Raw genomic sequence first — 21,911 nt, forward strand, 5'->3', positions numbered from 1 at the left:
CAGCATTGTAGAGCAATCATGCTTCATCACAAAAAAAGAAGAAAAGAAAGCCCCTTTCACTGAGCCAAGGACCCTAGAGAGACTATCCAGGAAGGAGATCTTGAGAGAACAGAAGCCCTACCTCCAATCAGCAAACAAATGGAATCGTCAAGTACTAAGATGAGGCGTGCTGCTTGAAATGATTCACATTTGTGCCTTCCACTGCTGAAGGCTGGGAGAGTTTGATTCCACGAAGGATGCTCAGTAACAAAAATTAATTTAAACATATAGGTATTGCAAGACATTTTAAGACAGGCTGAGTATGAGAAACAAACTGCTTTGGGGAGGGGTTTTAGGTAGCCAGTGGACTCCTGGTCACACCCAGGGATGTGAGGAGTCAAAATTTTATGGTCTTTATTTTTAACAATAATATTTTTAATGTATTTAAGATTCTTAAAGGCAGAAGAAAACTTAGGTGCCCATAAAAGTGTTGGTTTTTTTTTCTATTTCTGCAAATATTTAAGCTGTGGTGCCCCTTTCAGATCTGAAGACAAACCTGAAAGTAAATAAGGAAAAGTTTGCAGTGTTCACTCCTTCAGGTCACACAAAAGATGCTTGGCATTGAACATTTTGGCCCGTACGTAGAGTGAAGAGGCAGCCCATGGAACTCAATCATCTTTCCTGGTTGAAATTTTGGCAAACCATGGAATATAAAGTAAACATCATGGAAACCTAAACACTGAATTATCAGTCTTCTGTCAGGGAAATCTTTACCTATTTTGCATCTCCTAGAATGGTCTTCTATTCTTTATTTCTTTTGTCCAAACCCTCCACTTAGTGCTATAAACATAGAGATGACCCCCAGTTTTTATGATTGACAAATTAACAACCTGGAATGAAAGTGTCATGAAATCAAGGTCAATGTCTGGTTCAGGGTTCTATTCCCAGAACTTATTAAACCTCCTCCCACATAGTAGGTGTCTGGTGTATATTTGTTTAATGAATGGATCTCTAAGAAAAGATTTTTATACCTTTTCAGTGAAAGAGGGGTGAAGATTGAGAATGATGCTAATAATGATAGCCATCATTTATTAAAAACATCCTATTATGAGCCAGTATACTACACACATTTTGTAGTTTATCTTAGTTAATTCTCCAAGTAACATTATTAAATAGAGATTATATTTCCACTTTATCAATGAGAAGTCCAAGGTTCAGCGAGGTTAGGTAACTTTTACGACTATTGTGTGGCAGATCAAAACTGAAGCCAAGTTTGACACCAAGTTTGACTCCAAGTCTATGTCTTTTCACTGAAAGTTACTGTCACTAATTATTACTAAGAAGCAATAATTCTCCTGTGACTGAGGACCCTCTTAAGGGCCACCTTCATGTCCTTGTTTCGTAGGCTGTAGATGAAGGGGTTCAGCATGGGGGTCACTAGAGTGTACATTGCAGCTGCTGCAATGTCCTTGTCTTCAGAGGCAACGGATGGAGGACACAGATGAGCACTGAAGAGGGTCCCATAGAAGACACAGAAGACACAGAGATGGGAACTGCAGTTGGAAAAGGCCTTGCCACCCCCACCCGGCGTTCAGACCCTCAGAACGGCAGATACAATGTGAATGTAGGAGATGACAATGCATATGAAGGGGACCATGAGCACGGTGACTCCTAAGGCAAAAACCATCAGCTCATTGATGCGGGTGTCAGAACAGGACAGCTTCAGGACGGGAATTATGTCACAGAAAAAGTGAGCTATTTCCCCAACAACACAGAAGGAGAGCCAAGCCATGAGGAGGGTGTGAGCCAAGGCAACGATGTGCGTGAGGATCCAGCACAGTGCAGGCAGCAGGGCACAGACTCGCAGACTCATAACCGTGCAGTAGTGGAGAGGGCGGCAAATGGCCACATAGCAATCAGATGCCATCACGGCCAGGAAGAAGCTGTCCAGATCACCGAGCATCAGAGAGAAGTACATCTGTGCGAGGCAGCCAACACAGGAGATGGTGTGAAGCTGTGCCTGTACATTTACCAGCGTCTTGGTTACTGTGGAGGATGTTAAACCTATGTCAACAAAAGACAGGTTGACCAAAAAGAAGTACATGGGGGTGTGGAGGTGTGGGTCAGAGCCGATGGCCAGGATGATGAGCGCATTTCCCGTCAAGGTGACAAGATACATACACAGGAAAATTCCAAAGAATAACTGCTGTTGCTCTGGTGAGCCAGATATTCCTCGCAGGAAAAATTCAGAAATGCTGGTTTGGTTTTCCATGCTGCTGCACCTGGAAGGTAGGAAGGAGAGTTAGAATGCTAGATTTCTTCTGCCTGTGCTATCTGTCAAATTTTCCAACTCCCAAATCTCCTTTTTATTTCATTTCCATCCCCAATCTGGACTTCACCTCCAATCTGACCATACTTCTTTCTTTCCTCCTTATGAATATTATAGTTTTTTTTCTTTCCTCTCTCTTCCCTCTGGTCAATCTTTTATACAGACATGATTCTTTTAGGCAGTTTCTGGGCATATTCAGCTTCAGTCTTACAAAATTTTGGTCTACTTCTGTAGCCCTGTATCAGTGTCATCATTTTTTAAAAAAATATAAATTTATTTATTTTAATTGGAGGCTAATTACTTTACAATATTGTATTGGTTTTGCCATACATCAACATGAATCTGCCACAGGTATACACGTGTTCCCCATCCTGAACCCCCCTCCCTCCTCCCTCCCTGTACCATCCCTCTGGGTCACCTCAGTGCACCAGCCCCAAGCATCCAGTATCATGCATTGAATTTTTAGTAGCGCAGATCCACGAGTAGGTGGAGGTGAGCTAAATCTTATAATCTGTTGATAGCTCCTGAATTCCATAAAAAATTGTTTTTAAAGCCCTCACAATATCTCATTTTAGACTGCAGGGCATTATTTTCTTTTTCTTTTTTTAATGACATCTCTGTTTATTATTGACATGGGAAAAAGTTTAGAGTATGAAACAGCATGAAAAATATGATTATATTTTTTATTTTTGTTTTTTTATTAATTTTTTATTTTTTTGTGGTTTAATGTTTGCATTTTATTTATTTTAAATATAAATTTATTTATATTTAAATAATTGGAGGTTAATTACTTTACAATATTGTATTGGTTTTGTCATACATCAACATGAATCTGCCACAGGTGTACAAGTATTCCCCATCCTGAACCCCACTCCCTCCTCCCTCCCCGTACCATCCCTCTGGTACACCAGCCCCAAGCATCCAGTATCATGCATCAAGCCTGGACTGGCGATTCATTTCATATATGATATTATACATGTTTCAATGCCATTTCCCCAAATCATCCCACCATCTCCCTCTCCCAGAGTCCAAAAGCCTGTTCTATACATTTGTGTCTCTTTTGCTGTCTCACATACAGGGTTATCGTTCCCATCTCTCTAAATTCCATATATATGCATTAGTATACTGTATTGGTGTTTTTCTTTCTGGCTTACTTCACTCTGTATAATCGGCTCCAGTTTCATCCACCTCATTAGAACTGATTCAAATGTATTCTTTTTAATGGCTTAGTAATGCTCCATTGTGTATATGGACCACAGCTTTCTTATCCATTCATCTGCTGATGGACATCTAGATTGCTTCCATGTTCTGGATATTATAAACAGTGCTGCGATGACCATTGGGGTACACGTATCTCTTTCAATTCTGGTTTCCTCGGTGTGTATGCCCAGCAGTGGGATTGCTGGGTCATATGGCAGTTCTATTTCCAGTTTTTTAAGGAATCTCCACACTGTTCTCCATAGTGGCTGTACTAGTTTGCATTCCCACCAACAGTGTAAGAAGGTTCCCTTTGAAACTATGCAGTGCATTTTTTCCCTGTCTTTCAGTTTTTATCATTGGCATAGGGTCATCCTGCAGCTAACATTTGTGTCCACTTGTTACATGTCAGGTGCTCAACTAAGCACTTCATACAGACTGTCTGCTTTAGCCCTTAAACAAAACAAGGAAGGAGAGATTGTTATGCTTAAGACTGTGTGTTGAAGAAAACTGAGGCTAAGGATACTTGAATCATTTGCACCAACAATTTGTAAATATTGGAGCTAGAATTCAAACCCATAGCATTAGATGCTAGCATTAGATAGAAAGTGGTTTCCTATTTATATTTTATTTTATCTCTTTGTATTTTATCACCTTTATATTTTATCTCTCAGTATTTCTATTTTAGAATCTTTAACCTCACTTGTGGTTTTTCTATTTTATATACTTATTTTTCATAAAAGAAAAATAAAATTTAAGAACTAGACAGAACCTACAGGATCATATGGCATTCCTGGGTGATTCAGTCGTAAAGAATCCACCTGCCAGTACAGGAGTCGAAGGAGATGCAGAGTCAATCCTTGGGTCAAGAATATCCCCTGGAGGAGGAAATGGTCCCCAATTCAGTATTCTTGTCAGGAAAGTCCCATAGACAGAGGAGCCTGCGGAGCTGCAGTCTGTGGGGTCACGAAGAGTTGGGCATGAATGAGTGACTGAGTGCACACACATACAAGATCATGTGGTCTAGAGACCCCCAAACATCGGTCACAATCATAACCAAATGAGACGCTTTAAAAAATACAGACCCTTCAGACTTACCCAGATTTACTGAGTTAAAATTTTTAGGATATAGTCTGGCTACCCAGTTTAAATACTGGGTATTATTTAAAAACAAAAACTAAATTCTCCTCAAGTATTTTAATGCTCAGCAGAGACTAAGAAGGGCTTCCCTCATGGCTCAGATGGTAAGACTCTCCCTGCAATGCAGGAGACCCGGGCTCCATACCTGGGTCCGAAAGGTCCCCTGGAGAAAAAAAGGACGATCCACTCCAGCATTCTTGTCTGAAGAATTCCACGGACAGAGGAGCCTGGCAGGCTACAATCCATGGGTCACAAAAAGTTGGACACAACTGAGTGATTAACACTTTCACTTTTTCAGAGACTAAGAGTAAATAATTTTGCTTAACTCTTCCATTTGATTCACAGATGAATAAGCTAAAGTTCAAAAATAAAGTTATTGAAATAATTTACACTGTGCTTTAGAGGAAGATATGGTATGACAACCAGGATATGCAGCCTCTCTGACCAGTGCCCTTTCTGTTAAGTCAGTTATCTTTTTTATTTTTATTTTTTTGTTATCAGTATCTTGCAGATCTAAATATGTTCCTATTCTTAACTTCTATTCCAACTCCACACGTAAAGAAAAACTTACCTATAGATGGACAAGAAGATTTACTGAAACATTATTCTTATTTTGGAGTTAACACTTCTCGAACATGAAGAATATCTGAACACTATTGCGTATTTATTTATTCCTGAACCCTATACTAATTTAGGAATGTATCTCAGAACTATATAATTTTTCCCAAGAGATCATAAAACCACAAACTAAGTTATTTTTCTCCTACTCCATCTTTCCATGGAGAATACGATGCCTCACAAAGATTGGACTCCCCTGACTGGGCACATTCTAATAACCGTGTTCTGAAAAGTGACAGATTCTTTGTGTCTCTCATTGAGAGGAGAGTGGTACAGATTGAGTGGCTAGACAATTTTATGCTTTCCTGACTGCAGACCTTGCCTTTAGTGAGAAAGTCTACTCATCCCCACAAAGCTTCTCAAGGGGACTGTAAGTTATCTTAGGATGGAGTTGCATTTGTTTCACTATATCTGTCAGCGTGTAATGCCTGAATCAGGTTATTCCCTTAGTGCCCTCTTCATCAATAGCACTGACCATTTAACAGCAGAAAATTTTCAAAATCCTTAACAAACGGTCTAAAAGTCTTCATTGTCAACCCTGCTTTTTACCTTCATCTTTTTTTTTTTTTTCTATCAAGGGCCTTATCCTTTGATTCTGTTGCCCTATTCTTTGGTTCTTCTTTCCCTAAAAGAGTTTCTCAGCCTTCATCCTGACTATAATCTCAAAACACTCTACAGCTCTTAGAGACAAAAATGAGCAGCTCCAGATCCTTGGGCCAACCCTCTGGCTTTGTCACCCCATAGTGATAAATCCCCTTGACTTACTTCTGCCACTTCTTCACCTACTGTGTCTGCCAACAGGTAAAACCTGGCTTGGCCTTGACGGAGAGGATTTTTCCAAAGGCAGGGCTTGCTAGTTTGCAACTCTTTGTCTCATTTCTCTTCTTACTGCTATACCAGTTACCAGGAAGAAGGCACTATGGTTATCCTTAATTTGGAAGGAAGGAGGAAAGAGCTCAGATTCTTCCTGACAACCTTTGTGATGGGATTATGTGGAATCAGGATTTAGGATCAAGAATAATAAATACAATTGGCAAATATCCAGAAACATAAGTCAGATTGCTCAACCGATGTTATAAACAAGTTTAGGGTGAGGAAAGGAGAGAAAGAAATACCAGAATTCCCAGTAAGGAGCCCAAGAAATCAGCAAAAGATTGCAAAGCCAAGCCATAGCTAGGTGTGAAGGGGAAGTTGGAGCAATCACAGTTACCTTTGCCGACTGGAACAGAGAAGCCCAGAATGAAGAGTATTTAAGATTGTCTGGGGCACATGGTACTGGAAAAGACAATGACACCCCACTCCAGTACTCTTGCCTGGGATGGGGGAGCCTGGTGGGCTGCCGTCTATGGGGTCGCACAGAGTTGGACACGACTGAAGTGACTTAGCAGCAGCAGTGGCACATGGTACACTGACCCCACTCAGGTCTACAGAAATTTTGAAATATTTTATATTTTGAAACCTGAATAAGGGACTCAGAAATGGAGAGGGCTCATCAGACTATATCAGAAAGAGACTGAACAGGGCTCTACATTGGCCATATGTAGACAGGGCGTCATGGGAAAGAGTTCCCCAGAGCCTTGTTAGAACAGTCATAATTCCCCAGTTTCTCCTCTGTATCTCATATAATAGATCAAATTAGTACAGTGTTGGCTTCATTAAAACAACTTGGAAGCTTTACTTCTTTCTCTTGTTAAATGGTAGCATTAAGGATTGGTGTTATTTGTATTGATTTGTAATAGCAGTTCACAACAAAAATGCCACTTTCTATGTAAAGAAGTTTCCTAGCTGCCCCCTTGCAACAAGATTCCTGCCCCTAAGCTCCTCCTTTCAAAAGCAGAGACATTACTTTGCCAACTAAGGTCCGTCTGGTCAAGGCTATGGTTTTTCCAGTAGTCATGTGTGGATGTGAGAGTTGGACTGTGAAGAAGGCTGAGAGCCGAAAAATTGATACTTTTGAACTGTGGTGTTGGAGAAGACTCTTGAGAGTCCCTTGAATGGCAAGGAGATCCAACCGGTCCATTCTGAAGGAGATCAGCCCTGGGATTTCTTTGGAAGGAATGATGCTAAAGCTGAAACTCCGGTACTTTGGCCACCTCATGCGAAGAGTTGACTCATTGGAAAAGACTTTGATGCTGGGAGGGATTGGGGGCAGGAGGAGAAGGGGACGACAGAGGATGAGATGGCTGGATGGCATCACTGACTCTATGGACACGGGTCTGAATGAACTCCGGGAGTTGGTGATGGACAGGGAGGCCTGGTGTGCTGCAATTCATGGGGTCGCAGAGTTGGACACTACTGAGCGACTGAACTGAACTGAACTGAAGCTCCTCCTTTAAAGAAATCCAGAAACTGCCTGTATTCACATGTGCAGTTTAGTGGCATACGACATACTTAAAGAATTCTTGAACTTCTGGTTAAAGATGTTATATTAGAGCCATGCATTCAATCTTATGGTCCCCTCAAACCTACTAAAAGTAAAGTGACTTTTTAAAAAAGACATAAAACCCATGAGGGCAGAGAAGAGTGGAAAGCAAGCAACAGTAAAATTTCGAAGTTGGAAAGCAAAGGGATGAGTGAGTGGTGATTAAAATGCTCTTTCTTTCCTCAACTTGACTAAATGTTAGACAGTTTTTTCCTGACTATAAACTGCTGACCTCCCATTTTTTAGAACATCTACTTTAGAAAAATTGCATTTTAAAATTCTTTCTTTGCCCTTTTGGGCTGTAAATCTTCCAGGCTCTTGTCTGTTATACTAGTTCTTATACCTTAAGAATGTCTTTCTCAAAGTTCTGGGAGCTATCTCTTTGAAATGTAATTATCAATGAAGATAACACCCCTGTCTTCCAGTCTCTGTGAAAGGGTAGGAACCTAACTTCAATAGATGCCAATTAGCAAGCATATTAATAGATGGCCTATATCTCTGACCTACCTTCTTTATAACATCCTCCAATACTTTTCCATTAGCTAATCCCAGCTCTTATAAATCCCCCTGCCTTTTGTTTCAGCAGAATTGACTTCAGTCTGTCTCTCCAATTGCAGTATTCTTGAATAAAGTCTTCCTTGCTTCTTTAACTCCACATGTGTAATTTATCTTTGACAATGGTGAGTGGGTTAACAGACACGAAAAAGCTAGATACTAAGCTGGTGGTAGATGAAATAAAATAATCAATTTTGTCAATACTGAAGAATCCACAAAAAATCAGAAACTGGGAGCTCTGGATATATGAAATAACCTCAGAGGTGATAGCTATTTCAGAAATCTCTAGATTCTAGTTTTCACTCCTCACTACTGGAATACTCTCTTCTTCTATCCCAGCAGAAGTTGGTAATTTTATTTTCTGGAGAAGTTGTGACTAGGAGTTGTCACATAAAATTCAGATTAGTGAATCATATACAAAAACAAGAATTATATGACTATGGGCATGCGTGCTAAGTTCAGTCATGTCCAACTCTGTGCAACCCTATGGATTGTAGCCCTCCAGGCTCCTCTGTCTGTGGGGATTTTCCAGGCAAGAATCTGGAGTGAGTTGCCATGCCCTCCTCCAGGGGATCTCCCCCACCCAGGGATAAACCCAACTCTCTTATGTCTCCTGAATTAGCTGTGCTGTGCTTAGTTGCTCAGTCGTGTCCTACTCTTTGCGACCCCATGGGCTGCACCCACTAGGCTCTTCTGTCCATAGGGATTTTCAGGCAAGAATACTGGAGTGGGTTGCCATGCCCACCTCCAGGGGATCGTCCCAACCCAGAGATCGAACCCAGGTCTCCCGCATTGCAGGCGGATTCTTTACCATCTGAGCCACCAGGCTTTGGCAGATGGGTTCTTTTCCACTAGCACCACCAGGGAAGCCTTTTGCATGACTCTCTGTGTGTGTGTGTGTGTGTGTGTGTGTGTGTGTGTGCATGTGTGTGTGCACGTGTGTGTGTGCGTGTGCGTGCTAAGTCCTTCAGTCATGATCGACTGTTTGCAACCCTATGGACATAGCCTGCCAGGCTCCTCCGTCCATAGGATTCCCCAGGCAAGGATACTGGAGTGGGTTGCCATTTCTTTCCCCAAGGGATCTTCTTGATCCAGGGAGGGAACCCACCTATCCTGCATTGGCAGGCGAGTTTTTTACCACTAGCACCACGTGGGAAGCCCTTACATGACTATCAGTTCAGTTCAGTCTCTCAGTCATGTCGGACTCTTTGAACCCCATTAACTGCAGCACTTCAGGCCTCCCTGTCCATCACCAGCTCTTGAAGTCCACCCAAACCCATGTCCATCGAGTCAGTGATGCCATCCAACCATCTCATCCTCTGTTGTCCCCTTCTCCTCCTGCCCTCAATCTTTCCCAGCATCAGGATCTTTTCCAATGAGTCAGCTCTTCACATCAGGTGGCCAAAGTATCGGAGTTTCAGCTTCAACATCAGTCCTTCCAATGAATACCCAGGACTGATCTTTAGGATGGACTGGTTGGATCTCCTTGCAGTCCAAGGGACTCTCAAGAGTCTTCTCCAACATCATAGTTCAAAAACATCAGTTCTTTGGTGCTCAGTTTTCTTTATAGTCCAACTCTCACATCCATCCATGACCACTGGAAAAACCATAGCCTTGATTATATGGACCTTTGTTGACAAAGTAATGTCTCTGCTTTTTAATAACATTCCTTCCAAGGAGTAAGCATCTTTTAATTTCATGGCTGCAATCACCATCTGCAGTGATTTTAGAGCCCAGAAAATACATACATGACTATATATAATACCAAATGATGAATCCTGAAACCCAATGACCTATATTGTGAATACAGAATAGTGTAAAAATTTCTAAGACATTCAAGTAGCTGAGCAGGAAAGAACTAAGGATACTGGCATTGGCCTTCCCCTGAAAGTTTTCCCAGCCAGATAATCCTACAGTGAAACTCAAAATCGACAGCTCCTTCTATAAACACAGGGCTTCCAGGCAGTTCCAGTACAAAATTCATTGTAGTTACCACTTCAAATTTATATGCTTTTCACAAAATTATCAGTTAATAGGATATTCAAATGAAAAATAATTAATTTGATCCTGACCTCATGCTGTATAAAAAATCAGTTCCAACTAGATTCATATACAAATAAAAGACAAAACAACAAAAATTTTTATGAAAACACAAATATCTTCCTAATCAAGAAGTATGCAGCTATCTCTTAAATAGGACACAAACAGAATAACTGAAAGTAAATAAATAAGTGGGACCATATTAAAATTAAGAACTTCTAAAAATAATAATAAAAAATTAAAATAAAATTAAGAACTTCTGTTTTTCAAAAGGCACCAGTAAGAGAGTGAAAAGTCAATGCACAGGCAAGAAGGAGACATGTGTCATGCGTGCATTTCATGAAATATTGTATACCAGTATGTATATATAAGACCCTTTTCAAATCAAGGAATAGAAAGAAACTCCAAAAGACATTAAAAAATATATCAGAATGTAATATCAAATATTTTTTAAAACACATGAAAATGTTTTCAACCTCATTGGTCATCAGGACAGCTTAAATTTAACCTACAATGTGTTACTACTACACATCTATCAGAATAGCTAAAATGAAAAAGACTGTACCAAATGTTAGTGAGATTGGAGCAACCAGAATCTCATAACCACTGTCAACACCATAGAACAATCACTCTGAAAAACTAAAGCTGAACCATGCAAAACCTAGGATTCCCAAATTCTACTATTAAACATATATCCAACTAAAACGTGTATACACATTCCTCAAGAGGTCTGGATAAAAATGTTTATACCAGCACTATTTATAAAATACCAAACTGAAAATCACCTAAATAGCTATCAACAATAGATTAGATGAATTATGATAATTTCCATTAATGAATGTCAGCAGCAATGAGAATGAATGAAACACAGGTTTGAGTTTCCCGCTTGCTTCCCTGTCTACTCTCCCACTTCCAGATGATTTCCATTGTAGTTATCCCATGTCTGTATCACTCTTGTATTGGGTATATTTGTAGAGGAAATAAAATCCAAGATCTTCAGACTGAAAGGAACAATACATAGAGGGGTGCATCTAAGGAGACATTTTTCCACTTGGACCTCATTTAGATGACAAGATCTTGGACCTTGACCTCATGTTGCAATGGAATGAGATTCTGAAGCTTTTTCAGTTCAGTTCAGTCACTCAGTCATGTCTGACTCTTTGCAACCCCATCGACTGTAGCACGCCAGGTGTTCATGTCCATCAGCAACTCCAAAGCTTGCTCAAATTCATGTCGATTGAGTCAGTGATGCCATCCAACCATCTCATCTCTGTCGTCCCCTTCTCCTCCTGCCTTCAGTCTTTCCCAGCATCAGAGTCTTTTCCAATGAGTCAGTTCTTCACATCAGATGGCCAAAGTATTGAAGCTTCAGTTTCAGCGTCAGTCCTTCCAATAATATTCAGAACTGATTTCCTTTAGGATTGACTGGTTTGATCTCCTTGCAGTCCAAGGGACTCTCAAGAGTCTACTCCAACACCACAGTTCGAAAGCGTCAATTCTTTGGTGTCAGCTTTCTTTATAGTCCAACCCTCAGATCCATACATGATTACTAGAAAAACCATAGCTTTGACTAGATAGGTTGTTGGGGTCCAGCCCCGGTGGATCCAGGGTAATTCGAAGTGGGGATGGATTTGGCTATTAGGAAAGAATTATTTAGTTAGAGATATAAAGAGAGATCAGGAAAGAATAGTGTAGTGGAGAAAATAGAGGAGAAAAAGAGGCTATATTAATAGAGGAGAAAAAGAGGCTGTATTCCTTGGTTTACACAGGAGACCAATAAAGCCCTGAGACAAGGGGCTAGCACCATCTACATAGGCCACTGGCGCCCGCTTGAATAGTGGAGGGTGCCCCACCTTGGGCTCCCTCTCACGTGGGTCTTAGAAGCCAGGGCAAATAAGTAGACATGGAGAGCCTCTGTACTCCAGACGGGAATTCAGCCTGAAAAGGAGAGAACAAGAAAAGATGACGCAGGGGAAACCAGTCTTTCCAGGAACTGGTCCATCTCTTTATTTTTCAGGAGAGCTTTTATACTTTAAGTTGTACATAGAGATCAATGGATAATACAAAGTCATGCAGGGTCAGCAGTCCCTGAATTGAAACCACACTTTCTTTCTGCATTCCTTCCGATATACAAAGTTCTCAGGTGATTTACATCATCTTTTGGCCAAGAGGCCTGCTAACATTTTATGACCCTTTCTGATGATGATTAGTCAACCAGAAAACTTATTTTCTCCAAAGGTGATTTTTCTTAAGTTAGGTGCCACTCTCTGAAAGTACTAGATAAGATTACATTCCTATAGGGTAAGGGTATAATCAAGAAAAAAATATACTAGCCTAAGGTTTAATGTGATTAATATCAAAGATTATTACTTATTTTTCCTATATGCTGCTGCTAAGTCGCTTCAGTCATGTCTGACTCTGTGCGACCCCAGAGATGGCAGCCCACCAGGCTCCCCCGTCCCTGGGATTCTCCAGGCAAGAACACTGGAGTGGGTTACTGTTTCCTTGTCCAATGCATGAAAGTGAAAAGTGAAAAGTGAAAGTGAAGTCCCTAAGTCATGTCTGACACTTAGCGACCCCATGGACTGCAGCCTACCAGGCTCCTCTATCCATGGGATTTTCCAGGCAAGAGTACTGGAGTGGGGTGCCATTGCCTTCTCCTCCTGTATGCGAGTTATATCAATGTATATAAGGGACAAGGGATATGGAGACTTAGCAGCAAATATTGGCTCAACAATGAAACCCTCCACCAGTATATTTCTAACAACCCACTAATACTACACTAATAATTTCTAACTTCTCATAAGACTCTGTATTTAGAAAGTTTTAGAGCGTCTCGTGCCTCTCACGGTTGGGAGGCTGTGAACAATCACATGTGTGGTTGTAAGAGGCTGGACAAACTTGTCAGGCAGGCTAGAGAGCCATCAGGGGAGTTTTTGGACTGAAACACTCTTGTTACACCCAGGAGACTTTTTAACTGGAGCTCTAAGTTAACTCCTTTCAGAGAAAGGTGGTGGGGGACAGCCCCTCTGTAATGTCAGAAGAGTAGGTGGAAAGCATAACGCAATAAAGCAGGCAGACTCTTGTTTTGGGGGGTAGATGCTCAAGAAAATCCAGGGGGACCCCTGAGGCCTGATCCTGCCTTTGCGTTTGTCAGGACCCCTTCCTCATGACCTTTGCCACAGGTGGGATTCCCCATGCTGGCTCCTGGCAATGGGTCTTTGTTGGCAAAGTAATGTCTCTGCTTTTGAATATGCTATCTAGGTTGGTCATAGCTTTTCTTCCAAGGAACAAGCATCTTTTAATTTCATGGCTGCAATCACCATCTGCAGTGATTATGGAACCCAAGAAAATAGTCTGTCACTGTTTCCATTGTTTCCCCATCTATTTGCCATGAAGTGATGTTTCCGGATGCTATGACCTTCATTTTCTAAATGTTGAGTTTTAAGCCAACTTTTTCCCTCTCCTCTTCCACTTTCATCAAGAGGCTCTTTAGTTCTTCTTTGCTTTCTGCCATAAGGGTGATGTCATCTGCATATCTAAGGTTATTGATATTTCTCCCAGCAATCTTGATTCCAGCTTATGCTTCATCTATCCAGCATTTCGCATGATGTGCTCTGCATATAAGTTAAATAAGCAGGGTGACAGTATATAGCCTTGACGTACTCCTTTCCCAATTTGGAGCCAGTCTGTTGTCCCATGTCCAGTTCTCACTGTGGCTTCTTGAGCTGCATACAGATTTCTCAGAAGGCAGATGAGATGGTCTGGTATTCCCATCTCTTGAAGAATTTTACACAGTTTGTTGTGATCCACATAGTCAAAGTCTTTGGCATAGTCAATAAAGCAGAAGTAGATGTTTTTCTGGAACTCTCGTGCTTTTTCCATGATCCAACAGATGTTGGCAATCTGATCTCTGGTTCCTCTGCCTTTTCTAAAACCAGCTTGATGTATGGCAAAACCAATACAATATTATAAAGTAATTAACCTCCAATTAAAATAAATAAATTTATATTAAAAAAAACCAGCTTATACATCTGGAAGTTCATGGTTCATGTACTGTTGAAGTCTGGCTTGGAGAATTTTGAGTATTTATTTGCTAGTGTGTGAGATGAGTGCAATTGTGTGATAGTCTGAGCATTATTTGGCATTGCCTTTCTTTGGGACTGGAATGAAAACTAACCTTTTCCAGTCCTGTGGCCACTGCTGAGTTTTCAACATTTGCTGACATATTGAGTGTAGCACTTTCACAGCATCATTTTTTAGGATTTGAAATCACTCAACTGGAATTCCATCACCTCCACTAGCTTTGTTCATAGGACTGCTTCCTAAGTCCCACTTGGCTTTGCATTCCAGGACATCTGGCTATAGGTGAGTGATCACACCATCATGGTTATCACGGTCATGAAGATCTTTTTTGTATAGTTCTTCTGTGTATTCTTGTTACCTCTTCTTAACATCTTCTGCTTCAGTTAGGTCCAGACCATTTCTGTCCTTTATTGTGCCCATCTTTGCATGAAATGTTCCCTTGGTATCTCTAATTTTCTTGAAGAGATCTCTAGACTTTCCCATTCTATTGTTTTCCTCTACTTCTTTGCACTGATCCCTGAGGAAGGCTTTCTTATCTGTCCTTGCTCTTCTTTGGAACTCTGCATTCAAATGGGTATATCTTTCCTTTTCTCCTTTGCTTTTCACTTCTGTTCTTCTCTCAGCTATTTGTAAGGCCTCCTCAGACAACCATTTTGCCTTTTTGCATTTCTTTTTCTTGGGAATGGTCTTGATCACTGCCTCTTGTACAATGTCATGAACCTCTCTCCACAGTTTTTCAGGCACTCTATCAGATCTAATCCCTTGAATGTACTTCTCACTTCCACTGTATAATCATCAGGGATTTGATTTAGGTCATACCTGAATGGTCTAGTGATTTTCCCCACTTTCTTCAATTTAAGTCTGAATTTGGCATAAGGAGTTCATGACCTGAGCCACAGTCATCTCCCGATCTTGTTTTTACTCACTGTATAGAGCTTCTCCATCTTTGGCTGCAAAGAATGCAATCAATCTGATTTCAGTATTGACCATCTGGTGATGTCCATGTGTAGAGTCTTCTTTTGTGCTGTAGGAAGAGGGTGTTTGCTATGACCAGTGTGTTCTCTTGGCAACACTCTGTTAACCTTTGCCTTGCTTCCTTTTGTATTCCAAGGCCAAATTTGCTTGTTACTCCAGGTATCTCTTGACTTCCTACTTTTGCATTCCAGTCCACTATGATGAAAAGGACATCTTTTATGTGTGTTAGTTCTAGAAGGTCTTGCTGGTCTTCATAGAACTGTTCACCCTCAGCTTCTTCAGCATTACTGGTTGGGTCATAGGTGTGGATTACTGTGATATTGAATGGTTTGCCTTGGAAACGTTTTTCAGGTTACACTCAAGTACTGTATTTTGGACTCTTGTTGACTATGAGGGCTATCCGTTTCTTCTAAGGGGAAGAAAGGATTTTTCCACAGTAGTAGATATAATAGTCATCTGAGTTAAATTCACCCTTTCCAGTTGATTTAGTTCACTTTACTAAAATGTCAATGTTCACTCTTGCCATCTCCTGCTTGACCACTTCCAATTTACCTTGATTCATGGATCTACATTCCAGGTTCCTATGCAATATTGTTGTTTACAGCATAGGACTTTACTTCCATCACCAGTCATATGCAAAACTAGGCATTGTTTTGCTTTGGCTCCATCTCTTCATTCTTTTCGGAGTTATTTCTCTACTGTTCTCCAGTAGCATATTGGGCAACTACTGACCTGGGGAGTTCATCTTTCAGTTCCTATCTTTTTGCCTTTTCTTACTGTTCATGGGATTCTCAAGGCAAGAATACTGAAGTTTCTTTCCATTCTCTTCTCCTGTGGGCCATGTTTTATCAGAACTCTCCACCATGACCATCCGTCTTGGGTGGCTGTCCATCATGGGTGGCCCTACACTGCATGGCTCATAGTTTCATTGAGTTAGACAAGTCTGTAGTCCATGTGGATTCTGAGGCTTTTCAGAAGGAACAAGTCTATTCTGAATTTGGGAAGAATATAAATAATTTGAGTCAAGAGATCAGGCTGTGCTAAATGAAAGAGCATCCCAAATTCTTTCCTATTCTTCCTATGGAGGGATAAAGCTTAACTTCTTTCCCCTAGTCACTGGGCTGGCCTTAGTGATTGATTGCTCTCTAGAAGACAGTGAAAGTGAGATTCTCAGATTTCCAAAGCTAGGTTTTATGAAGACCTTGCAGCTTCCATCATGACTTCTTAGGTGGTTTGTTCTCAAAATGCCCCATTTCTGAAGCCAGCTGCTGTGCTGTGAGTAGCCCAGATACATATGGAAAGGCCAGGTATAGGTGTTCAGACCTAACAAACAAATGGAGAATGTATGAGTTACTAAAAAGTGGTACTGATAAAACTGTTGCTGCTATTTGTCACTCAGTCATGTCTGCTGACTCTTTGTGACCCCATGAACTGCAGCCCACCAGGCTTCCCTGTCCCTCACTGTCTTCCTGAGTTTGCTCAAACTCATGTCCATTGAATCGATGATGCCATCCAATCTCATCCTCTGTCACCTGCTTCTCATGCCCTCAATCAAATTAGCCACATGTGAAAAATTAAAAGTAAAGCTAGGTACTTTTTTCTCACCCCACAGCAACATAAATTGCAAGTAAATGAAAAACGTAGTGTAGTGTTTAAAACTAGAAGAAAGAACTAAATGGAATTTCCTTGATCTACAGGATGGAAAGGACTTTTTAGTATAAAAGCAATGGGGAAAAATACAAAGCTAAATATCTGTCAATTTTGACTAAAAAATAATTTTAAAATCTTCTATAAAAATGGATGAACAAAAGACTGTTCTATACATCTGTGTCTTTTTTGCTGTTTTGCATACAGGGTTATTGTTACCATCTTTCTAAATTCCATATATATGTGTTAGTATACTGTATTGGTGTTTTTCTTTCTGGCTTACTTCACTCTGTATAATAGGCTACAGTTTCATCCACCTCACTAGAACTGATTCAAATGTATTCTTTTTAATGGCTGAGAGTAATACTCCATTGTGTATATGTACCTCAGCTTTCTTATCCATTCATCTGCTGATGGACATCTAGGTTGCTTCCATGTCCTGGCTATTATAAACAGTGCTGTGATGAACATTGGGGTATACGTGTCTCTTTCAATGTGGCAGAGGGAGAGGGTGGGATGATTTGGGGAAATGGCATTGAAACATGTATAATATCATATATGAAATGAATCGCCAGTCCAGGTTCAATGCATGATACTGGATGCTTGGGGCTGGTGCACTGGGATGACCCACAGGGATGGTACGGGGAGGGAGGAGGGAGGGGGGTTCAGGATGGGGAACACGTGTATACCTGTGGTGGATTCATGTTGATGTATGGCAAAAGAAATACAATATTGTAAAGTAATTAACCTCCAATTAAAATAAAAATTTATATTTAAAAAATAGATGAACAGTACAAGTTTGATGCATGAAACAGGGACTCAAAGCCAGTGCACTGGGCCAACTCAGAGGTATGGGATGGAGAGGGAGCTGGGAGGGGAGTTCAGGATGGGGGACACATGTACACCCATGGCTGATTCATGTCAATGTATGGCAAAAAACACCAGAATATTGTAAAGTAATTAGCCTCCAATTAAAATAAATTAATTAATTTTTTAAAAACTTCTATAAATAGTCAAAGGCAAGGACATAAAAAACACCCCAAATAAAATGTTTTAATTTTGTTTTATTGTATCTAATATCCATTTTAAAACCACAAACACCCCAATAGGAAAAAGACAAATATATTAACAGGATAATTTGAAGAATAATTACTCATGGTTAAAAATCAAATGAAAAAAAAAGTAGTTGATCTTGCTAGTAACCAAAGGCACACACAGAGAAAATGAGATTTTCACATAGAAAATGAGATTATTCTGTACCAATGATATTGCTGATGATTAAAATCAACAATGATACTGGGACAAATTACGGTGGTTAAGAGCATGGACTCAAGCCACTCCATCCTTTCTTCCTTTTTTCCTTCCCCTGTGTACACTCTTAATCTCTAGGTCTCCATCCAAGTTCTGATTTTCTACTTCTGTCTCCTTTCCAGTCTGCCAACACTACACCCCACACTATCTGTCTCAAAAAAAAAAAAATGTGGACTCTAGCGTCGTGGAGACCTAGACTGGAATTCCATCCTCTCCATTTAGTTGGTCAAGTCATTATCTTCACTGGGCCTCAGTTTTCTCATCTGTAAAATAGGGATAACAATAGTTTCTTTATCCTAATAAACTTGTATTACTTGAGATCATTAAAGAAAGTGTGCAGTAAGTACTACAGTATTTTTTTAAAGATATTTTATATGGATGATTTTTAAAGTCTTTATAGAATTTTTTACGATATTGTTTCTGTTTCATGCTTTGGTTTTTTGATCCCGAGGCTTGCGGGATCTTAACTCCCCATCCAGGGAGAAACCCATGCCTCCTGCACTGGAAGGTGAAGTTTTAATCACTGAATCACCAGGGAAGTCTCAGTACTACTAGTATTAATGACAATACTGAAGATGTTACATCTTTGCCGTGGTTATGGATCAGATATTATGGCTGGTGTGTTCTACATAGGCTGCCTTATGTAACTGAGAGTTTAGGACTTGGGGGAGCTGCTTCTTAGCATTACTCTGTTTAGAGAGGTAATGCCTAGGTGTCACTAGTGGTAAAGAACCTGCCTCCCAATGCAGGAGACATAAGAGATGCAGATTCCATCCCTTGATTGGGAAGAACCCCTGGAGGAGGGCATGGCAACCCACTACAGTGTTCTTGCCTAGATAATCCCATGGTCAGAGGAGCCTGGCAGGCTACAGTCCATTTAGAGAAATCACCAGCAGGACCATTATACTTTAAGCTCTTAATGTCTCCCTCAATCCAGTTTAACCTAGAACCTGGTTAAACTGGCATTAAATGGTCCAGGGCAGAGGCAAGAATTCCCAGGAGGACTGCTGGTCAGGCTGGACTGCACAGCATCCCAGCTAAAGGCCTCAGATTCTCACCCCCAAGTTCCCCATCTGAGAGCTTAACCCCTTGGAAAGAGATGCCCTCTATTCTCCCAGGACACTGGCAGGGATGGCTAGAGAATAGGCTGCAAACGACACTGAGGTTGGCTCTAATGAGCACTTTGGGGATGATGTTCTAGGGATCTTTAAAACCCTAAGAAAGGCTCCTGTCTTCCCAGGTCTGAAAAATTCATTATACACTCTAGGTATTCCTGATGACCACTGGACTCAATATACCCCAGCTTTACAAGGTCAGAAAGGTCTCAGGGAGGTCCTTATTGTGAACTTCCCACGCACAAGAGGGAACTGGAGAATCTGAATATGCTTGAAACCAATCCACGCTCTGATAGGTGAGAGAATCTGGATGGGTAGGGGACAAACACACATACTTGTACAAACTCCTTCCTTCCCAGCCCAAGGACCAGGCAAAAGTTTCTAGGGTAGCTGATCTGAATGTCTGCCTAAGATTAGAAGCCTCTCTATAAACCAAGAACAAATGGAGTACTAATACAGTGGCAAAATCTAATAAGGTTAGGGAGGACATGAAATGACATCTTATACAAGCTTGCTCTAAATCCTAGGAGAACTGAAGATCAGAGTGGCCATTTTCAAGCCCAGAGAACCAGACACTGATTCCTTCTACCTTCCCTTTGATGAAAAGAAACATCAGAGAGTTAGACTACAAGTGTAGAGGGAAGGCACAGACATTGGAGTCAGACACACCTGCTGCTGAGTCACATTAGCTTTCTGATCTTGAGTACATCAAATATTTCTAAGACTCAATTGCACCATTTGCAGAATTGTGGAGGAGAATAATACCTACCAGACTTGAAAAAACAAAAGAGTGCCATCAAGTTTTCTGGAACATAGCAAGCATCTACAAAGAGGTACTGATCATGCTCATGTCCAAGAGACTAGGGGGAGAGAAATATCAGTTTTCAAATGTCTAGATGTGCAATAGGGGAAGAGTTCAGGGAAAAAGGAGAGAGAGTGATGAGGGTCAAGGGTGGGCAGCCCTGTCCTGTTTGTCTACTGTGGATGCAGAGAATGACACTCTCTGGCCTCAGCCCATATATCCATGTTCCTAGTAAGGTAAGAGTACAGGAAGTGGAGCTAAATAGGTGAGGTCAAGTTCTAGGGATTGAGGAGGCAAGTAGAAATAGATTATCTTGTCTATGGTGTACATCAAGGGGTGGGTGTTGGGGGAGGGGCAGCAAGGAAGATCATGTATTTCCTTTTTACTTGGTGAGCAAAAGTGACTTTTCCAACCTTGCCTTTAAGGATATGCTCAATTCTTATCTCCTCCAATTGCCAACATGGACTTCTCTGGTCAAACTGATCACTTTCCTGAGGACCCTACTATATACAGCTATGAAGACATGGTTCAGTTTGCATGGGTATTGGTTTGCCTCTTCTCTAAAGTTCCATGTGTATTTTCTCACATCATAATGACATCCAGAGATTCTCATGGGCAAGGTCCGCTTCTTTTTTTCCTGGAACAGTTTGGGCTACACAGATATTATCTGTGAATTGATCTAATACTTAAATATTGACACGTGGAAGTATTTTATCTGCATAGATAGCAAAACTACAAAGGATGGGAAAACGAAGCGGAGTGAACCAAACCACCTTTTCAGACTTCCTCCTTCTAGGGATCTCTGAGCGGCCAGAGGAGCAAACTCTCCTGTTTGTCATCTTCCTGGGCATGTACCTGGTCACTATGATGGGAAACCTACTCATCATCCTGGCCATCACCTCTGACCCTCACCTCCATACTCCCATGTACTTCTTTCTGGCCAACCTATCAATAACAGATGCCTGCTTCACTTCTGCCTCCATCCCTAAAATGCTGGTCAACATGCATACTCAGAGTCAGACCATCTCCTATTCTGGGTGCTTTGCACAGCTGTATTTTCTCCTTGTGTTTGGTGGCCTTGACAACTTACTTCTGGCAGTGATGGCATATGACCGCTATGTGGCCATCTGTCAGCCACTTCATTACAGCACAGCTATGAGTCCCCAACTCTGTGCATTAATGTTGAGCATATGCTGGGTGCTAACCAACTGTCCTGCACTGACACACACACTGTTGCTGACCCGTGTGGCCTTCTGTGCCCACAAGGCCATTCCCCACTTCTTCTGTGATCCCAGTGCTCTCCTGAAGCTTGCCTGCTCAGACACCCGCCTTAACGAGCTGATGATCATCACCATGGGCCTGATGTTCCTCACTGCTCCCCTCCTGCTGATTGTCCTCTCCTATGTCCACATTTCCTGGGCTGTGTTTGGCATCTCATCTCCTGGAGGGCGGTGGAAGGCCTTCTCGACATGTGGATCTCACCTCACAGTGGTCCTGCTCTTCTATGGGTCTCTTATGGGTGTGTATTTACTTCCTCCATCAACTCACTCTGCAGAGAGGGAGAGCAGGGCTGCCATTCTCTATATGGTGATTATTCCCATGCTGAACCCTTTCATATACAGCTTGAGGAATAAAGATATGAGTGAGGCTTTGAGTAAACTCTTCGGCAGTGGGAAAACCATCTTTATACCATGA

General features: G+C 41.2%; 2 protein-coding genes across 2 annotated transcripts; one reads left to right on the plus strand and one right to left on the minus strand.

The window, feature by feature from the left end:
• Positions 1-1,315: 1,315 nt before the first annotated feature.
• Positions 1,316-2,251, minus strand: OR1N1 (olfactory receptor family 1 subfamily N member 1). Its single transcript, XM_068991141.1, is given in 1 exon segment — positions 1,316-2,251. A coding segment is annotated over 1 exon segment (936 nt).
• An 18,706-nt stretch (positions 2,252-20,957) lies between these two features.
• Positions 20,958-21,911, plus strand: LOC138074286 (olfactory receptor 1N2). The gene has a single exon (XM_068966379.1). It carries the CDS (start codon positions 20,958-20,960, stop codon positions 21,909-21,911), a length of 954 nt encoding a protein of 317 aa, XP_068822480.1.

This window comes from Capricornis sumatraensis, chromosome 1 (genome assembly GCF_032405125.1).
Source record: "Capricornis sumatraensis isolate serow.1 chromosome 1, serow.2, whole genome shotgun sequence".
Lineage (NCBI taxonomy): Eukaryota > Metazoa > Chordata > Mammalia > Artiodactyla > Bovidae > Capricornis > Capricornis sumatraensis.

Coding starts and splice junctions, on each gene's coding strand:
- LOC138074286 (XM_068966379.1), top strand. CDS start 20,958: ATGGGAAAACGAAGCGGAGTGAACCAAACCACCTTTTCAGACTTCCTC.